This window comes from Sceloporus occidentalis, unplaced genomic scaffold (genome assembly GCF_023333645.1).
Source record: "Sceloporus occidentalis isolate IW3139 unplaced genomic scaffold, rSceOcc1.0.p SCAF_11, whole genome shotgun sequence".
Taxonomy (NCBI): domain Eukaryota; kingdom Metazoa; phylum Chordata; class Lepidosauria; order Squamata; family Phrynosomatidae; genus Sceloporus; species Sceloporus occidentalis.
The window spans coordinates 4,901,351-4,922,494 of NW_028316991.1; the positions used below are offsets into that span (position 1 = coordinate 4,901,351).

General features: G+C 41.8%; 1 protein-coding gene across 1 annotated transcript; it reads right to left on the reverse strand.

Moving 5' to 3' along the window:
* Positions 1-111: 111 nt before the first annotated feature.
* Positions 112-15,329, reverse strand: LOC149305466 (origin recognition complex subunit 5-like). The gene is made up of 14 exons (XM_089477447.1): positions 15,228-15,329; positions 12,754-12,846; positions 11,383-11,586; positions 10,771-10,845; positions 10,321-10,432; positions 9,613-9,743; positions 9,352-9,400; positions 8,412-8,502; positions 7,972-8,024; positions 4,912-5,024; positions 3,474-3,521; positions 3,082-3,192; positions 1,316-1,428; positions 112-157 (listed from the first exon to the last, which is right to left on the reverse strand). Exons 1-14 carry the CDS (start codon positions 15,327-15,329, stop codon positions 112-114), a joined length of 1,341 nt encoding a protein of 446 aa, XP_089333573.1.
* Positions 15,330-21,144: the final 5,815 nt, after the last annotated feature.

Here is a 21,144-nt window from a genome sequence, read left to right on the forward strand (position 1 = left end):
GACAGTGTCCGAAAAGGCCTTGCCTTTTAAAACATTCCGTGTCTGTTTTCAGTTTGGATTCTTGACATCCTTGAAAGATGAAGTGCTTGCAAAGTTGACACAAAAATTTTTTCAAAGAAAATCATACAAATACCTTATTATGTCGAAATTCACAGTCCTGAAACAAAAATAAATGCATTACAGTGAAACAATTTAAAATGAAATTCCTTAAAAACAGGGGTGGGCAGTTGACTATACCCTGTGGACCAGTCCAAAAGGGCCGTCACGCTCAGGGAGGCAGAGCCATATATAACGTGACCCTGCAGTAGTTGCAAGGTATATGGCACCATGTGAGAGCAGGACTGAAACTAGGAGTCCGACAAGATAAGAGGATATATACAAGAATGGGTTTTACACATCAGAAGAAGGGATTGAGCCTACGTACTAGGCAGAGGGCTGCTACAATTACCGTATTGGCTTGGATATAGGCCGCCCCCGTATATAGGCCGCACCCTAAAAGTTTGGTGCTTTTTTTAAAGAAAGTTTTTTTCTTTAAAAAAAAGCACCAAAAAACATGCTGCCACTCTGTCTCCCCCCCCCCCGAGATATGCTGCCACTCTGTCTCTCCCCCCGCCCGAGATATGCTGCCACTGTCCTCCTCCCCCCTCGAGATATGCTGCCACTCTGCCCCCCCCCCCCCGACTTACCAGAGGAGACTCCCGGGTGTCTTGCGGGGCCGGCGGGGGACATCTACGCAATACGCGTACACAACTTCCGGTGAAGGCACTCAGCTGATGTGCCGGCACCGGAAGTTGTATACGCGTATTGCGTAGATGTCCCCCGCCGGCCCCACAAGACACCCGGGAGTCTCCTCTGGTAAGTCTTGGGGGCAGAGGTAAAACGCATCGTGCGGACGGTCACCGGCTGCGGCGATGCGGGTAAACAACCTCCGCAGCCGGTGACCATCCGCACGATGCGCTTAGACAACCTCCCGTGCCGGCACCCCCCCCCCCGTGGAAAGTGCTGGCAGGGGAGGCTGTCTGAGCGTATTGGGGAGTAGGATGCAGGTCCCCTGCACCGCTGCGGGGGATCTGTATCCTAACCCCGCTGCCTGCCCGGCGCCTGGGACTGCATGTCCTGGGCGTCGGGCGCTAGACCCCGAATATAGGCCGCACCCCCACTTTAAAGACTTAAAGTGGGGGGAAAAAAGTGCGGCCTATATTCGAGCCAATACGGTACTATAATTTGTGGATGATTGCTGTACCTCAGGCAGTTAACTTTGAAGGATTTAGGGGTGTGACAACATCTCTGATATCCATAGAACAGTTTAACAAACCTTGATATGGCTCTGATAAAATCTAATGACACTGTACATTTGTACTTTGGGGCATCAAGTTGATCATCGTGGCCAACTGTGGTCAGAAGCTGCAGTGTCACAAGAGAAGAAATCTATCAAAAAAAGGAATTAGATTATTGGTTAACACAGTTACAGCAAGATGAACAGAATGCCCACAATGTATTCAGAAAGAGCAATTTGTACACCATTGGCTCAGCTGAAAATGTGGGTTTAAATTTTGAACCTATTAATCCCCAAGAGCATTAGCTCAGTCTCCAAAGGACTTGGAAGTGGATGTAAATTGCAAATAACGGCTCCTTTAGTTATACATTATTGTTAACTGTAAAATAAAAAAAGAAAAAAGAAAAAAAGGAAACAAATCTAGAATGTCCATTACCATCTGCAGATAATGCAAATGGCAGGATAAGGTTTGTGTATGCTACCATAAACTTATATGAACAACACGGTCAACCCTTGCGACTGGCGATTCACTATTTGGACAATTTAAGTCACGTAAAGGACAGTTTTATGAAAAACTTATCCAATGTTGCAACCACCTTATAATTTCTAAATGGTGCATTTATCACTACAAGCTGTTAAATTGCACTAAACATACGTTTCTGAATTCCATATGAAGCTTATTTCTGATTATGCATCTTCAGATACTTTGCACAAACAAGTATTGACATACCATTAAAACAATCTTCAGAGACCGGCTAAATTGTCTTACGCATAACGTGTAAACTGATAAACAGACCAAACACAATAAGTATGCTCTACTGATTAGGACCGATTTTGTTTTGACATATTTGCCTAACCACTGTCTAATAGTCCTTCTGGGACAAAGATATGTATAATATAAAAAAAAAAAAAACCCCAAAAAACTAAAACTAACATATACCCAGTATCACCAAGGGATGTATTATGAGCACAGAGAGAAGAATGCTGGGCTTTAAAAAGCATTCATTGCATCATCTGATCATAAGGCTAAACTAGTGGATCGCGATAGTTTTAACAGTTAAGTGGAGACAAAAAAAAAATAAAAAAAAAAAGAAAGCTAGATACATATAGTGTCATAGCAGTCAAACTGACATAAATTACCCAAGATACATTTTATGGTTGGATATATAAGCTACATTCATGCTCTAGATCACGAGGTGTGTTCATAGATATGACCATCCTGTGGGAGTCCCCTGTGAAGTGATCATAATTGGAATAATCCAGGCCAACCATATTTTGGTGACACACTCGAAGGGACAGGTAATATACATCAGTTTGAGTGTGTATACATTATGTATGTATCTGGATTTTTTTTTCTCCTTTCCTGTAAACGGTTTAGCCAATTAGGACCCTGCGTGTCCAGTGTTCTTCTCTGTGCTCATAGTATATCCCCTGGTGATGCCATAGGGATGACTACAAAGAGACGTGTGTCGTGTCTATGTTAGTATAGTTTGGGTTTTATTTTTTGATCCATGAAGGAATATTAGGCTGTTCTTAGGCAGATATATCGAGGAGGACAGGACCACAACGGTTTTACTAAACGTGTTGAGGGTTCATCGATAATGGTCACTATTTAGTGTGAGGGTTAAAGTGGGAGTAGTTTGAAGGTTTATCAAGCTATAATCCAAATTTTAGCCAGATCCTATTAAAAATTGAAGATTTATTAGATAGGATGCTCTTTTCAGTTAGTTACTAAGTTTCAGTACACAGTGGAATCCTGTTGCTACTTTAACTATTTTTTTTGTATGTACATTTATCAAGTTTACCTGGGAGAAGATATTTGCAGTGGGTGCTACCCTACTATCCACGATGCTGTACAAAATGGCCAACAGTCTGTCCAAGGGGAACGGCTTGGGACCAAGTAGGTGATTGGTAGTCTGCAAGTAAGGATTGTAAACATATTAAAAATAGATAAAGTATGCATACTGAATCAATAAAAGGCTAACATTTGTTGTCTGTTATGGCAACTCATCTAAAGGGATGTCATATGCTTTTCTTACCATGGATTAGGAAAGCAAACCGAGTTAGTCTAAATGATCACTACTTATTTTTTTCAAAACAGAAACACTTATGTGTGGCATGAGTGAATCATTGCTCTTTCATGAGCAATGGATGCTGGTGTTTGCCTTCTTCACATTAAATTTTTCACTTTTCATACCTTTTCATGCTTTTTCAGAAAATCTGTCTTCTTAATTTTGCCATGGTGCTAAAAGAAAATAGAAATACAAAATTTTTGTCTTATATATTAAAATCCCCTTATAACAAAGCAATTATTGTTTCTAAGAAGTCATTCAAGACAAAAACAATGCCAGAGAAACACATATTCCCATCAGGGCCTCATCTTCCACTTTTCAGGACTGGCGTTTTTCATACCCAGGGCCGGCCCGACAATGGAGCCGAGTGGGTCAACCGCTCCAGGCGGCACTCTTGAAGGGGCGGCACTTCGCCGCCCCAAGCCTTTTTTTTAAAAAGCGAAAGAGAGAGAAAGGGGCGCCAGTGTCAGTACCCGCTCGGTGCCCCTCGCTCTCTCCTCTGCGGCGAGTCTCCCTGTTCTGTCTCGGTGCCGGCTTGTAATGCTGAGTGCCGGAAGATTTCCGGCGCTCAGCATTACAAGCCGGCACCGAGACCGAACAGGGAGACTCGCCGCAGGACTGCTGAAAGGTAAGTGCAAGAAGGGGGGGCAGCACGGATGGAGGGAGAGGAAGGGTACATAAGGAGGGGGGCGGCATTTTAAAATTCGCCCCAGGCGGCATTTTGCCTTGGGCCGGCCCTGTTCATACCCTAAGACAGGAGTGTGTTTGCTCAGCCATAATTCATTTTTGATGTACCCTTACTAATTATCCTTTGGGGATCTCTGGTATACTTTAGGGATGCCAATGACATCACAGTTCAATATTAAGTTTATTTTATTTTAATTTCATTTAAAAAATCCCATAATTTGGAATGGTGAGAACCTTTGCTTCTCCATCTGATCTCCCCTGCCCTAATCACACTCATCAGCAGGTATGGATATATAGCCCTGCAATGCCAATTGCAATGTGCCCAATTAGCTAGCAAAAGGAGCAATCATAGATCCCAGCAAAGTTGGTACAGACTCTGGTGGGTCTTTTCTCTACTCCAAAGACCTTGCGCAAGGGGTCAGCATTACTTACTGCGACGGGGAAGTCGTATTCTAGTTGTGGATCAGCACCCCATTACACATCTGTCAGCAGTAAGCCAGACTGCCCGACAGTGACTGCCACTACTGAACATCATGCCATAGAGGAATGACTTAAGGTACAGTACATGCTGCCACCTTTTTTATGTACCTATACATAGAGGTGTTAAAGGGACAATCAGCTGGTGCTTAGTAAATGTCACAGATGTGACAAATTGAGTGTTTCAGGAAACGTGGTGTGATGTCATTATTACAGCCAGTGTGTGTAGTGTCCGCAACAGAACTGCGTTTTCCTGTATCCCTGCTCTTAATGCCGTATTTGTTGTCCCACAATTCGCTTCTTTCCTACTGTGCCAACCTCTGTCAATTCACACGTGGAGAACATATCAAGCAGCTTCTGAAACAGATTTCAAACACTACTCTACACCAGACTTTGTACCTTTAGGAAGAATCGTTTGTCTGTTCTCGCAGGATTGAAGGAGGCTAAGTATGCCGCAATGAGCAGGAATTTGGAGTAGTATGGCAATTCTACATGAGCGTGTGCAGATAATCCTGTGAAACAAGAATATTTCATTAACCCCTTCGTGACAAAGGCTGATTTTACTTTTTGTACCCTTCGTGACAATGGCCGTTTTAACATTTCTGCGCTGCTCGTGTTTAGCTGTAATTTTCTTCTTTCCCGTTTACTGAACCCACACACATTAGATATTGTTTTTTTCAGGACAAGAAGGGCTTTCTTTAGATGACATTGTTTTGATTGTATCATATTATTTACTATTAAAAAAAGTATAAAATATGGTGAAAAAATAAAAAAAAAAGACTGTTTCTAACTTTTAGTTGAAAAATCTTTTACTCATCTATAAAAGGTAATAAAAAAACCTGCTAAATAGATTCTACTATTTGTCCTGAGTTTAGAAATACCCAATGTTTTTATGTTTTTTTGCTTTTTTCTGCACGTTATGGAGCAATAAGTACAGGTAGCGTTTTGCTATTTCAAAGCCATTTTTTCCAAATCTGGTAATTCTTCCCCCCATGTGCCATTTCGGGTATCTTTGAAGCCGGCCAATGCAATTTACCCCATCAAATCATATATTTTTGAAAACTAGACAGCCCAGGGTATTCCAAATGCTGGTATTTTAACCCTTTTCAAGCACTAATTCTACCATCAGCCTTTGTCAAACTTTATGGTAGTAATTTTTTTGCATTTGTTTTTTCACACACATTTTACTTTAGGTATGAAAAACAGGTTCTGGTATATGTCACTATCAAAAAACACCCCAATATGTGTTTAGCAACATCTCCTGAGTACAGCGATACCTCACATGAATGATTTTGCCTTGCTGTTTGGGGGCAAAAGGGCCACATTTGGGCCATGCACATTTTTCAATGTTGAACTTTGGCATTTGGGGATCCACTGCCCATGCCTTATTTGGTACATCTTTGAGCCGGGCCATTTCAGTGTGCCCAATAAAGCTATATATTTTTGAAAACCAGACACCCCAGGGTATTTTAAATGCTGGCATTTTAACTCTTTCCATGCACCATATCTACTACCAGTCTTTGTCAAACTTTGTGGTAGTCATTTTTTTGCATTTGTTTTGTCACACACATTTTACTTCAGGTATGAATTAAAAATTTCTCGTATATGTCACTATCACAAAACACCCCAATATGTGTTCAGCAACATCTCCTGAGCGCAGTGATACCCCACATGAATGATTTTGCCTGGCTGTTCGGGGGCAAAAGGGCCACATTTGGAGTGTGCACATTTTTCAATGTTGAACTTTGGCATTTGGGGATCCACTGCCCATGCCCTATTTGATACATCTTTGAGCCGGGCCATTTCAGTGTGCCCAACAAAACCATATATTTTTGAAAACTAGACACCCCAGGGTATTTTAAATGCTGGCATTTTAACTCTTTGCATGCACACATTTTACCACCAGCATTTTTGCAGTAGTATTTTTGTGTGTGTATTTTTCCCACACACACCTACTTTATGTATGAATTTACAGCTCCTGGTATATGCCACTGTCACACGACACCCCAATATGTGTTCAGCAACATCTCCTGAGTACAGTGATACCCCACATGCATGGGTTTGTCATTTTTGGGGGGAACTAAAAGGCCACATTTGGTACGTGTGCATTTTTCTAATTGGAAATTAGATGTGTGGCAATCCTTCCCCCCGTGTTAATTGGGACCTTGTTGAACCCGGCCAATTCAATTTACCCCATCAAATCATACATTTTTTAAAAGTAGACACCCCATGGGCATTTAATATGCCAGTATTTTAACTCTTTCCATGCGAGAATTGTTTTAAGCTAATATGCTAATTTTAGGACTTGCTCACAAAAATATTTTTTATATATATTTTTTTTTTGCTTTTTTTTTTTTTAATTTTTTTAACATTTTTTTTCAACTTGAAGGTTCCCCTGATAGTGACATCAGTGGGAAATTTTTACATTTTACTGTTTTTTTACTATTTTTTTTCTAATTATTATTAATTTTATTTTATTTTTAATTTATTTTTTCTAATCACACTGTGATTAGAAAGCTGAGCTCCATTGACTTGCATGGTTGAATGCAGTACCTATACTCAACCTGCAAGTAGAGCCAGAGTTCTCTAGTGGGTCAGGAGACCGTCTAGCGAACTTTTTAGACTTTATTGTTTTTCTTTATTGAATTTTCCCGGGCCGCCGCCATCTTGCTGCTGGCGAAGATCACCGGCAGCTGCGGCTGTGACCGCTCTCCGGAGCGGTCACAGTCCATCCCCAGGTAAGTGTTTAGTGTCGCTGGATGCCTCCTGATCGCCTCCTAAACGCTTTTAAAACTTGGGTCCGCCGCCATACAAAGTATGGCGGATGTTGACGGCCCGGGGAGGGGCCAGAGATGGCCCCTTTTTGCCGATAATGGCGTTGCTGAATGCCTCAAGGTCGAGGCATTACAGCAACGCCGTTTCGGTGCAGAAAACGAAAATAGATCGCTTTCTGCACCCGTTTAATGACGTGCCGGTCCTGGCACATCATTTGTCGTTATCGACTTGAATTTCCGTGACGTGCCCGGACCGGCAATTGTCATCAAGGGGTTAAATTGCTACCCTATACCCAAAATATCTAAAACAATGGACGAAAACAAGTGACAACATTAAGTAGGACATGAGCAATATCCACTTAGGAACCCCACAGTTTTTAAACTACTTAATTTATCCTGAAAGCATTATTAAAATACATTCTAGAGGTCTGTTGGGTCCAACTTGTACTTTTTAAAGAGCAAAGAAAACGTTCTACTCTTAAATACCAAAAGTGTCATTTCACTGCAGCTTCTTGTTTAACATTAAAATAATGTTGCAAAGGTCCTGTGACCCAATCAATATACCTTGCTTTAAACAATAATTACACACCAAACACGTATTAAACATTGAACAGATATATTTAATAAAGATTTTTGTCAAGTGTGCTTTAGAATATTTGAGAAAAATAAGTCACTTGAGATCTACCTTTGAGTTGCGCGGCTTCTCGGTCTTCATTCTGCATCTTCTCCCACTGTGAGCTGAGGACAGATTGTTATAAACAAGAATGCAAGACCAGGGCTGGACAATCAGAGTAGCCATTCAGAAATTTCTCACCCCCCAGCAATATTTCAGATCCTTGCACAAAATGGTAGCTTAATACATATTCCTGTATTTTACTTTGTGAAGATGGCCTCCAAGCATGAATGTCGTCGGTGATAAGGTGCTTAACTAATCAAAATATTACTTTAGGAAAAATTAAAAATTCAAGTTTGTCTTGAGATCAACTTATATCAATAAGGAATTAAAATAATAAAAAAAATGCTTCTACGAAGATTAAACACAAACTACATAATAATGGGAAATCAATTATTCGTATATATTATATAGAAAATATAATCCAAAAGAACAGAAAATAATTATTTTACCTCGATATCTCTCTGAGATAAACAGTCTGCATGGCTCTCTTCAAATGAGGTTCAATGTTTCTAAACAGTTTGTGAGAGTCATTTTCTTTTACTAAACATAGAAGAGAGAAAAAAAAATACACATATTACACATACATGTACCCATACACACACGCACACAATGGCTTTGCAATCAAGGACCAAAAATCTTTTTTGAAATTGTGTCCAACACACACATAAAAATCATGGCTTGTGCAGATTCCAAGTTACTTATATTTCTTGCAATTGCTCCACTTAATAAGAGTCCTATGCATTGTTACAAATTATGTAAACCAAACAAAGTATATTATAATATTGCAAACGGTTTATCATACACAATAATGTATTTAAAAGGGTCCACTTCATGAAAGTAGTGCAACTCTTATAAATATACTTTGCTCCAGCAAAATCACAAAAATGTATACATTTAAATATCATCTGAAGTTTTGCAAACAGTAGTGGAAGTTTTAAAGACGTACTAAACCGTGGCCAGTTCACCAGGCCCAACCGTTTTTCAAGTGGCAGAGTTTTGAATTTTTTTTTTTTTAGAGAATACGACAGGTAGGACGAGGTCATCCAAGGTTTTTTTGCGGGGCTCTTTTCCGACATGATTTCTTTTATTTCATTAGAAGTTTTACATTTATTTTAGTGGGCCAGTTGATTTTTACGCTCACAAAACCTCCGCAGTGCAGGCTTCAGAGACTAATTGTTTGAGCCATTATAGTACTGCACATCTCCCATGTCCTCTGGGACCAATGGAACAACATCTTTTTAGGGTTGACCAGATAGACATTCTACCATTCTATATACAATATTTGTGTTTTTACTTTTAAACCAGATAAGTTGCCTTAATAGCATTGTTTCAAGTTTTCTCAATGTTTTGCTGTGCATCACATACACAAAATTGATGCTTGAAACCTACCTTCCCCTTTAATTATAGGTTCACAGTATTTTGGGAAATTCAGGGCAGCCTGTGTGAAAAAAATGAATATGTTACATCATCACAAATAGGGTTCATTCACTAAAGGCGGAGAAAACGTGAAGATAAAAGTTGAAACCACAACCCTCCCGCAAAGTCCCCCTTTTAGTGAATCAACCCCAATGTAATTGTGAAGCTATGAAAGTCAATACAGAATGCAGGAAAAAAAGTTAAAAATATATATTTTAAAAATAATGTCATTACCAAATGCCTAAGCTCTTTTATGTCTCTACAGACAGTGTAAAATACGCCAAGGAGGATATTAATATATGAAGCATAGAATTCTGGAGAGTACTCTGGAGGATAGTCGCTGGCTAGGATCCTTTGAAGTTCCGCTGCAAAACAAAAAGGGGGCGTCTCACATTACGCAGACCACCAACATCAACAATGGAGCCTCATTCCAGGCTGCCACCAAGATCGCTGAATATACACACTATGGCACACGCTTTACAAATGTGGCTTATCCCATAGCAAACAACACCAATCTTCCAATGCATGGCAAGCTCTCCAAAAGGTTTTACATTCACTACAGGCTACAGTGGATTTTCTTTAGGTTGTATGGGCTGTGGCTAACACAATAAACATTCAAAATGAAGACAAAGTCTTCAATGTGTCTACATTTGTAGAAACATAAAAAATGTAATTGCCACATTAAGGGGGGGGGGGGTAAGGAACGTCAAGCGGTTTAGACAGCACTCATATTTGCGTTTTTGAAGGTAGTGTGGCCGACCCAGAACCCTAGGATGAGCTGGTAGAGAATAACTAATATTTCCCTGTGCGGGTCCCACTGTGAGCACATTAGTATCATGGCTGGCACAGTTTACAGCATAGAAATTTTGTTAACATGAAGCAACTGAATCTCAAAAGGTACAGTATGATTAAACAGTATTATATTTATAATAAAATCAATACCTTTACTGTAGTCAGCAAAATAAAAGGTCAGTGGTTCAAGGCACCCAGTGCTGGGCTGGAATGTTTCCCAAACAATTTCACTTAGAAATATCACTGTCACATAACTCTCTGTCTAAAATATAAAAGGAAAAAAAGCATGAATACATTTTAATGCATATCTGAAGATCGCATCCCAAAGGGAATCAAGATATCACAGTATAAAGCTTAAAATAGGCAAGAACTGCTCTGAAGCAGCTTTGAAAACATGAACGGACAAAATACATAGATTTACATTTTATTCACACTGACCTGGTATTTACTAGTCAGCAAGTGACAGAAAATAGCAATTATGACGATTTATTTTCCATTTAAATGAAGATTTACTGCAGTTGAAATCAGTGCCTGTTTTAGTATTCCAATATTAATAAAAACTTGATTGCACTAGTGATGCACTTTAATACCAGAACTCACCAGTTCCTGTAACCTGAGAAAGCCAGGCAAGAGGTTTGCATCCATTTCACGAAGCATTTCAGCCTTATCCAAGACCTAATAATTAAGAGCATGTTTCTACATCAGTACAGGTTATACCATGCTTCAGCCAGTGTGGCTTTGTTTGAAATCCACACATTGAGGGATGTATAGGATATATATATATATATATATATATATATATATATATATATATATATATATAATGCTTGTCATAAAACAGCACAACTGCAAAACACAATTAGTGTCTGCACTATGTGTAAACTGATCAGTTCCTGCTAGAAATAGATTAGCACCAGCTGCACCAAAAAAGGAACAAAATATGTATTATTTTTTTTAGTTATGGATTCTGTCAAAGGTTAAGCCAGAAATGTGCATCATTTTAGCTAACTATATCACACCAGTTTTGGCACTATCTGCAGGGCCATATTTACATTTAGTGCAGTTATGCATGTCACTTATTGGGGGCTGCAATAGGATTTAAAACTACAGTTAATTAAAAACTTAATTACAAATCTATGGAATCTCATATTTAACAGCAGTAATAAATGTGACAAGTAAACATCCTCGTAACATCATGTGTTTTATACTCACAATGTAAACTGTCTCTTTTTCGAAACCTTGACACGAAATAGCCTTTTTAAACAATCTGACAAAATCATTCAAAGTATCACATCTTTCATAAGAAGAAAAGTCATTTTCTGGAGCAGGGCAGTGGTTGTGGAGCTTATTCAGTATTTCTTCGAACAGCAGCCTTGGTGAAAAACACTCAATGCAATTTATGACAGCGCTGGGAAGCTGGAGAAACATGACAGAAGAAAAAAATATATAATTAAAGCACAAAGAACATGATATTCTCTTCCACATAAATTAAAACACCAACAAGGTCAACATGTCTGCTACATTTAAACAGCTGGTGTTAAAATACCATTTAAAATACCTTAAGGTGTCTAGTTTAATAATAAAAAAGTGGTTTAATGGAGGTAAATCGAATTAGCGGTCTTCAAATATGCCCCAAATAGGACATGGGTGGAAAAACTGAAATGCGCATCTGAAATTATTTAATTCGAAAAACAATAATGAATTAAAAGTTACATAAAAAAAATACACCCCTAAAAATTGCCACTGAACAAGATCAATGCCTATGCTGTGATTAATGGCAAGGAAGGGGTTAAAAACCCTCTCTTCCTAATCAGTGACTATGCTAATCAATTTCACTGAATGTTCATGATGAAGCAACACCCCCTGAGCTATGGAAGAGATCAGTGATCGCTTCTGAAGCTCTTGCCAGGAGAAGGACAGTGTCATATTTTAAGGGCACACTTCCTTACATTATGGGGCTTGGGATCTCTCTGGAGAGTGATCACACGGCACACTGGGGGTTTTTTTGTGTGGTTTTGCTAAATGCATTGATCCTTCTGGCAGCACCGCTCTATTTGAAAGGCAGCCTTTCATTATGGTGAATGTGATCACCCTGGAGCGTTACCCATATCTGTATTGAGGCATTGCTATAACACCTACTGAGTGCCATTAACTCCACTGGCATATTAATCGTCCTTAACTGCTTGTTTTTCTGTGACCTGACTGGCACAATAGTAGTAGTTAATGGGTTAAATACTACGCAAAGCTAAGAGAAAAGAACTGAAAAAAGCAAAAACAAATTGTATACCCATTTTACAATACGTAGAAGCACATGTATTACACGTGATAAGATCAAATGGCCCTCTAGACTGTAATCTCGTTTGAGCAGGGCCCTCCTCACCTGTCTCTGTTAGTCAATTTGTTATGTTACATACTACTTGTTAGGTCCTGTCTACCCACTGTACAGCGCTACGGAATTTGACGGCGCTATATAAAACAATAAATAATAATACATGATGCAATGTTGATATCTGTTAACATGTAAATAACAGTGATAATACATAACAAGGCAGAAAGTATTTTTAAATAAGTCTGTGAACTTACCTCTAGTGTGCTCAGCAGAGTCTCCAGGATGTACGTCTTCCCAGTGCCAGTGTGACCATAAATAAAGATGGAGGGAAAGCTAAGGTGCTGACGCTGTAGACAGAAAAGAAAACGCTCATGCAAATTTCATCTTAGTGTCAGTCAGTACAGCATCACACTCATTGCACGTACTGTCAAGTGGAAGAGCATTTTTATTATCATTACTAGACATTCATACAGCACCAGCAGATTGCACAATACTACTATATTAAAGAATACATACCGTATTTGCTCGATTATAAGACGAGGTTTTTTTCAGAGCAAATGCTCTGAAAAATACCCCTCGTCTTCTAATCGGGGTCGTCTTCTAATCAGACCTCAAATAGAGTCTGATTAGGAGACTAAGATCCAGATCCCCCGCACCGCTGCAGGGGACCTGGATCCTCCTGTCTCACCCCCCATCCCCATCCCCATCATACACACTTACCGGTGCTTCCTGCTGTATTGCCGGGGCAGCGGGTTGACGTCTACGCGATCCGCGTAGACAACGTCCGCTGCAGCCGGAAGGAGGTGTGGCTAGCAGCGGGGGTTGTCTGCGTCCGTCGCGCAAACCTTCCCCGACTGTCAGAGATCAGAGTTCCCCGCACCGGTGCGGGGAACTCTGATCTCTGACAGCCGGGGAAAGTATACGCGACGGACGGATACAAACCCCCGCTGCCAACTCCACCTCCTTCCGGCTGCAGCAGAAGGCAACGTCAACCCGCTGCCCCGGCTGGAAGCACCGGTAAGAGAGGGGCTGAGAGGGGAGGGGAGGGGAGAGTGTGTGTGTGTGTGTGTGTGTTAGTTAAATGGGGGTATAGGGTGTGGGGGTGTGTGTGTGTGTGTGTGTGGGGGTGTGTGTGTGTGTGTGTGTGTGTGTGTGTGTGTGTGTGTGTGTGTGTGTGTGTGTGTGTGTGTGTGTGTGTGTTAAATGGGGGCATAGGGCATTTCTGGAGTGGCGTTAAGGGGGCATTTAATAGAGCACTCTGCCTCCTGAAATGCCTTATACACCTATATGCCACTCTGCCCCATAATATGCATTTTAACCCCCTAAATGCCAGAGTGGCATATAGGGGTATAAGGCATTTCTGGAGGCAGAGTGCTCTATACAATGCCTTTTAACTCCCTTAATGCCACTCTGCCTCCTGAAATGCCTTATACCTCCCTATATGCCACTCTGCCCCATAATATGCATTTTAACCCCCTAAATGCCAGAATGGGATATAGGGGTATAAGGCATTTCTGGAGGCAGAGTGGCATATAGGGGTATAAGGCATTTCTGGAGGCAGAGTGGCACATAGGGGGTCAAAAGGCATACCATGGGGCACAGTGGCATATAGAGGGTTAAAAGGCATATCATGGGCCACAGTGCCATATTGGAGTGGCAAGCCTGGGGGCAGATGTGCGTAACTGGGGGACAGGTTGGAAAATACAAGAAATAAAAACAAAAAAAATATTTTTCTCAATCATAGCTTTTATTAAAAAAATAGTTTACATGAATTAACATTTACTGGTAAAACTTTTTTCCTTTAGGGTCGTCTTATATTCAGGCTTTTTCTTTTTTTCCTAAGTTAATATTCAGATTTTGGGGGGTCGTCTTATAATCAGGGTCGTCTTATAATCGAGCAAATACGGTAATTAAAGATGAACATGTATAAACACATGGGTACGGGAGAGAAGCCGGCCCTGCTTTTGTCTATTAGGAGGTTGAGGAGGGATGGGACAGAAGGTGAGGTTGCTTGGGAGAGGGAAAACATTATTGCAGCAAAGGTCACAAGAAGAAAACGGTGGCTTGGAGCCCTTAATGGTGTGGAAAATAGATCTATTTCCAAAATGCACGTTTTGGAAGGACTGTATGCTACACTGAACAGGTGGGTTTTCAGGGAGTGTTAATAGCTAGAACAAGCGGAGGAGAATCCGACAGGACCAAGCATGGAGTTACAGAGAAAAAGTACAGAACAGGAGATGAGGGTTGAGGAGAATCCGAGAGATATTTGGTGAGTGACTAAACGCGAAGGGTAAAGGAGAAAGCGGATTGCAGTTTAACAAGAAAGCAGCGAACACGGATGTTTGTGAGAATTCTCAACTATGATGGCAATATTGTGCTTCTTTAAGCAGATTCCCCCCCCCCCAATATACATTACCTTCCAAAAGTTTGGGGTCACTTCTTTGGGGATATTTCTAACAGTAACATATCTGCAAAATGGTTTTCTAATGCCCAATTAACTTTTTAAATGCAAACTTGGATTAGCGAACACAACGTGCCATTGGAACAGTGAGTCATTAACCCCATCTGCGCTGGATTCCTCATCCATTTCATGTTATTTTAATGGACAGAATTTGCTTTTCATTCAAAAACAAGGAAATTTCTAAGTGACCCAAACTTTTGAACTGCAGTATTTTAAATGATTAATAATTTCTAAACACAAAAAGTCACATTTTGATAAATCTCTTACCTCTCCAAATATCGACAAGAGTGTGGAAACCTGAGCATCCCGGCATAAAATAAGCTGCTGTAATTTTTGGAGTTTTTCCTCCTCATACGCGTGATGCTCCATGCCGACTGTCCTTTTTTTCCAGGGTCAGCACACCATCTGCAGTAACATCTTTAACCCAAAACTGCCAATTTTAACTTAAAACTTATTTAACACCACTGTAACTCGTCCTTTTCTTTCGTTAGCACAAATGGACATGAAGCGGGGTGTCCCAGAGAAGCTCAACGGGATTTTAGTTAGAATGCCGTTTACCCCAACCCCTACCACACTAATCCAGCGGCTAAAGGAGACTTAGCAGCAGGGGCAGACCACTGACGAGCTTCCAGAAATGCAGAGCCCCAGCATATGTAGGGACATTACCAGAGGCTTTTCACCGATCACACTCTTGGCGCAGAAAGCAGGTCACCTGCTTCCTTTCATTCGAGGATTAATTGCAAGCATATAAGCGACACTCGTTAACCATGACGTGGAACTAACCCCTCCATAACCGGCACTCGCACCGACTAGCAGCCTCTAATTCGAGAGCCCGTCAACCATACTTCCGGTTTGTAGGGTTGACGCAAGATCCCGCCAGGTCATAACTCCTCCCCTTGGAGTAATACTGCGCGCACTTTTAGAGAGACGTTAGATGGATGCCTGTCTGCCGACAGAATTGTCTATGAGGTTTACTCCGAGTCGTGATTATTGTTAATTTAAAACTATCCCACATGTAACCATCGTAACGGCGCACACTGCCGGTAACCAGCAGGGGCTGCATTCCTGCAACGAATGCAGCCGATAATGTAACAATATGAACCTCCTCAACACAAGCCCTGATGGTCGCCATTCACCACAAGTAGTGACGCAGCCCCTAATGTCACAATATGCACTTCGTCACAGCTGATGCAGCCTCTACTGTATTGTTTGTCCGTTTATACCCCAGCATATTCTGCTAAAACTCACTCGGCACGATCTGTGTAGGTCTTACTGTAAAGAGCAATTTTTGCTGCTTTAGGCGAAATTTCTCTTTCTCGAACGGGAATGGATGACCTCTTGTTGGTTGTATATTAAGGAACAGGTCATCAGGGACCCCCCCCGCCCATATATATTGTATAAGATCATATCTCTTCTAGGATGCCTTTTTTTCACAAATCTCAACAAATGCAGCTTTTCCTTATCGCTAATGTGTTCCGTTACCCTTATTAATTTTGTAATGTATACCATAATGTTGTTTTTTTGTGGAACATGCAACCATGATTGCATCGAAAACTTCGGTCTTAACCACTGATTTACACAGAGTGGTGGGTGGGTTAAGTACCATCGTGTTCCACAGAGCTGTTCTTCACCTCTCCATACAATGCAGTTAAATTAATCTCACACTGTTCATGAAGTTTTATCCTTGAATATTTTAATTGTTTTGGGGTTGCACACCTGGATTAATTGTCTGTTTTCATGAATCTTTCTACCAACCAGTAAACTACATGCTGTGTGTACTATTCTATTCAAATCTAAAACTGCCCTGATCTTAAATTACATTATGTTTTTGCATTGATTTAGAACAGATGATAACGGTCAAAGAGAAGACTATATATGCTAATATAGAATGCATCATGATCATGAGTTGTTGTACCCTAACATTGTACTGTTTGCAAAATCCAGCCAACACAAAAAATTCAATCAAGTCAAATCCAGGCAAAACTGTTTTATTTGGTAGTGTGAAACAAAAGCAGTTAATACAGTATAGTGATATAGTTTTTACTATGCCAAGTAATATCATAATTTTGCCTTTTAAAGCATATTGAAATAGTTTAAGGAATAGTAATGAAAAATAGCACATTGACTATCATAAAGAAATAATATTGTGATGTCACATTGGCAAACTCATAACTGCTGCAATGTTCTATTTGCTCCCAGATACGCCCAAGCCTGTGACAGAGCTTTACCTGCACAACGGTTTTGATATTCATATCATTACAAAAAGAGTCTTACTAGGATGTGTATGCAGACTTGGACCTTGAATACCTGAAATCTAACATTGGGGTTTGAAAGAAACTGAGTCCAGCTACTCCTGTACCATTTCTTGAAGATTGGTGCTTCCAGAAAGGAGACGACAACCCTCCACGTGCATGCTGCTTTGAGACGGGCTCAAACGTAATTTAAATGTTAAAGGTAAAGCAGATCACCAGAGAGCAGTTTGACTTGTCCCCGTATATATATTGGTATAATATCATAGCTCTTCTAGGATGCCTTTTTTCTAGTCTAAACAAATGCAGCTTTTCTAGCCTTTCCTCATCGCTAATGTGTTCCATTCGCCTTATTAATATTGTCATTTTAAGTATACCATAATGTTCCTTTTTTAGAACACACACACCCAGAATCGCATAACACATTTATCCTTGAATATTATCCTTTAGCAAGCATTCAAACAATTGTTTTGGGGGGGGCAACATATTGTGTTACACTCCTGGATAGAAGCTGTACTTTATGCAAATATCGTTGTGGTTATTCTGTTTGTAATTGTCTGTATTATAGCCATCTTTCTACCAACCAGTAAACTTATTACATGACGTGTACTTTTCTAGTCAAATATAAAATGTAACTCAGATCTTAAGTCACATTATGGTTTTTGCATTGATTTAGAACATATGATAAAAAATACTCATAATACAAAATGCATCATGAGAGTTGTTAGACCCTGGCATTGTACTGCAAAATCTTTCTACAGTAAAATGATATACATTTGATCTAAATGTAGACTGTGAATTATAAGTATGCCTTTTAAGTATATTAAAATAATCTCAGGCATAGTAACAGAAAATAGGACACTGAATATCATAATGGGATAATATGGTGTCACAATGGCAAATGCTTTTACTTGGATCTGTCTGCAGACTTGGAGCTTGAATACCTGAAATCTGACCTTGAGCTTTGGAGGTTTTCGCTATGAAAAAATTGCAGCTACTCCTGTACCCTTTCTTGAAGATTGGTGACTCCACAAAGAGGATGACTACCCTCCTCGTGAATGCTGCTTCGACAGGTACGGAAACAAAATAGTTTTATTTTAATTTTAATTTGCCTCTTTAAGCCCAGAGGGAGGGCAGTCCTTCATGCCATGGTCCCTCAGAGGTTTCCTCCACAGGGGGTTTTTCCTCTCCTGAGTGCTGAAGGATGACTCTTCGTGAGTCCAGGGGTAACCTTTTGTGGAGACTGTGAAGTAGCCGTCAGAAAGCAGCATACTGGGTAGGGGAGCAGGCGTGTGGGTGACAGTAATTTGGCAGTAGACAAAGGGTGTAGACAGGCAGATAGCACAAAATTGTCAGGAAACAAGTAGGCACCAAACTAGGAACCAGAACAGGTATGCTGTTAAAGTAAAAAAAAGTGAAAGGCATTATCAGCATAAATGGGGGAAGGTGGCGGTAGACTGGGAGGGCAGTCAGTCAGTAACAGACTGTTAATAAACTAGGCAGGCGGTAGCAGAGTTGCTAGGTGGCAGTAGACATGGTGGAACAAGCAGTTAGCAGTCTGGGAAAGAGAACAGGCAGATGGTAGCAACCGACTGGGAACAGCCAGGCAGCAGCAGACGGCAACAGACTATGAAGGGGAAATAGAAGTACAGTGCTAGGAGACTCCTGGGAACAAAGTGGGAAGGAGAACAGGTAGGCTCTGTTGCCGTCCTGCAGAGAGGGTGTGAATAGGCAGGTGGTAACAGACTAGGGTGGGAACAGATAGGTAGCAGACAACTGGAAAGGAGATGATGCAGGTGACATCAGCAGATTGCAGCAGACACACTGAGGTGGAGAAGACCGGTAGGGGCATAGAGGGGCAGCCCAGGAGAGGGAGGCAGCAGACTAGGGGAATAGCATGCGGGAACAGGCAGACTTGGGAGGAACACGCAGGAAGAAATATGCAGATGGAAAAACAGGCATGCAGCAAAGTGAAGGGGGGACAGACAGGCAGCAGACTGGAAAAGGAAAGAAGCAGGCAGCAGCAACAGACTAGGTAGTGGAAGAGACAAACAGCAGCAGACTGGCTTGGAGAGCAGGCAGGTGGCTGATATATGGGGGGAAAGGCAGGTGGTATCAGACTGTTGAGACATAGGCAACTTCAGTAGCACAAGAAAGCGGTAACAAACTGGGAGGAAAACAAGCAGGTGGCATCAGACTGGGAGAATAGGCAGGCAGCAGGTGGGGAACTAGGGAGGCTGTAGCAGACTGGAGGGGAACTGGAAAGTGGTAGCAAATTGAGGGATGCAGGTGGAAGCAGTCTAGGGTGGGAACAAACAGGGGCAAACAGGCAGGCGGCACTAGTCTGACAGGGAACAGGGAGGCAGCAACCTAGGAAGGAGAACAGGCAGGTTGTGGAAGCAGAAAGGTGGCAGTAGACAGGTGTCAAAAGACTGCTCAGGAGACTAGGGAAGCGTTATCAGCAGAAATGGGAAACAATCTCAGTGATGGTAGACCATCAGAACAGGCAGGAGGCAGACTGGGAGAGAAAAGCAGGTGGCAGCATCAGACTGGGTAGTGGAAGTGGCAGACAGCAACAGACTGGCTAAGGGAGCAGGCAGGCTGCTGTATATGGGGAAAAAGCAGGCAGTATCAGACTGGTGGGGGTTAGGGATGTAGACTAAGCCTCAGGGAAACAGGCAATCAATAACAGACTTGGAAAAAATCAGACAGGAAGCATCAGACTATGGGGGAATAGGTAGGCCGCGAGTTGGGAAACAGGCATGGCAGAAATAGGTAGGCTGCAGCAGAATGGAGGGGAACTCGCAAGTGGCAGCAGACTAGGGGATGTGGGTGGAAGCAGACTAGGATGGGAACAGACAGGTGGCAGCTGACTGAGGGAGCAGGCAGACAGTAGCAGATTGTGTAGGGGAGCAGGCAAGGAGCTTATAGCAGGTGGTAACAGTTTTGTGAAGGACAGGCAGACAGCAGTAGACAAACTGGGGCAGACAAGCAGACAGAACAAGACAGGGAACAAGGAGGCATCAGACTAGGAAGTTGAACAAGCTTGTTGTAGTAGCAGAAAGGTGGGGAACAGGCAGGTCGCAACAGACTAGTTAGGGGAACAGACAAAGGATTTATTTCCGGTGGTAACAGTCTTATGGAGGACAGCCAGGAGGTCACTAGACAAGGTGGAGGTGGACAGACAGGTGGCATTCAGGAAGAAATAGGCAGATGGGGGAAATAGGCGTGGGGGGGAATAGTCAGGCTGCAGCAGATGGGGAGAAACAGGCAAACAGCAGGGGGAGCAAGCAGGCAACGGACTGGGGAGGAAGATACAGTAATAAATAGGCAGATGACGAAAACAGGCAGCAAATTGAAGCGGTTGAACAGTCAGGCAGCAGACTGGGAAAGGAAAAAACGCAGGTGGCAGGAGCAGACTAGGTAGTGGAAGAGGCAGACAGCAACAGACTGGTTAGCGGAGCAGGAAGGCGGCTGATATATGGGGGGAAAGGCAGGCGTTATCAGACTGGTGAGAGATAGGCAGGTAGAATCAGCCTCAGGAGGAGAGGCAAGCGGTAACAGGCTAGCAGGAAAACAGGCTGTTGGATTCAGGTTTTTGGGGGAACAGGCAGGCACGGCAAGTGGTAGCACACATGGCGATGTGGGTTGAAGGAATCTAGGGTGGGAACAGACAGGGAGCAGACAGACGGCAGCACAAAACTGACAGGGAACAGGAAGGCAGCAGACTAGGAAAGAGAACATTCAGGTCATTGAAGCAGAAATGTTGGGAACAGGCATGGGGCAACTGACTGCTCAGTAGACTGGAGAGGAAGATGCAGGAAGAAATAAGCAGATGGGGAAACAGACAGAGCAAAGTAAATGGGGAGAACAGGCAGGCAGCAGGCTGGGAGAGGAAAGAAGCAGATGGCAGCATCAGACTGGGTAGTGGAAAA

Bases quoted from the DNA above. Each gene is read 5' to 3' on its own strand.
- LOC149305466 (XM_089477447.1), bottom strand. From the start codon at position 15,329: ATGGAGCATCACGCGTATGAGGAGGAAAAACTCCAAAAATTACAGCAG. The intron at 10,846-11,382 runs GTGAGTATAAAA...CTTAATTATTAG, and splicing joins AAAAAGAGACAGTTTACATT to GTCTTGGATAAGGCTGAAAT. The intron at 9,401-9,612 runs GTAATGACATTA...TTTTTCACACAG, and splicing joins TAAAAGAGCTTAGGCATTTG to GCTGCCCTGAATTTCCCAAA.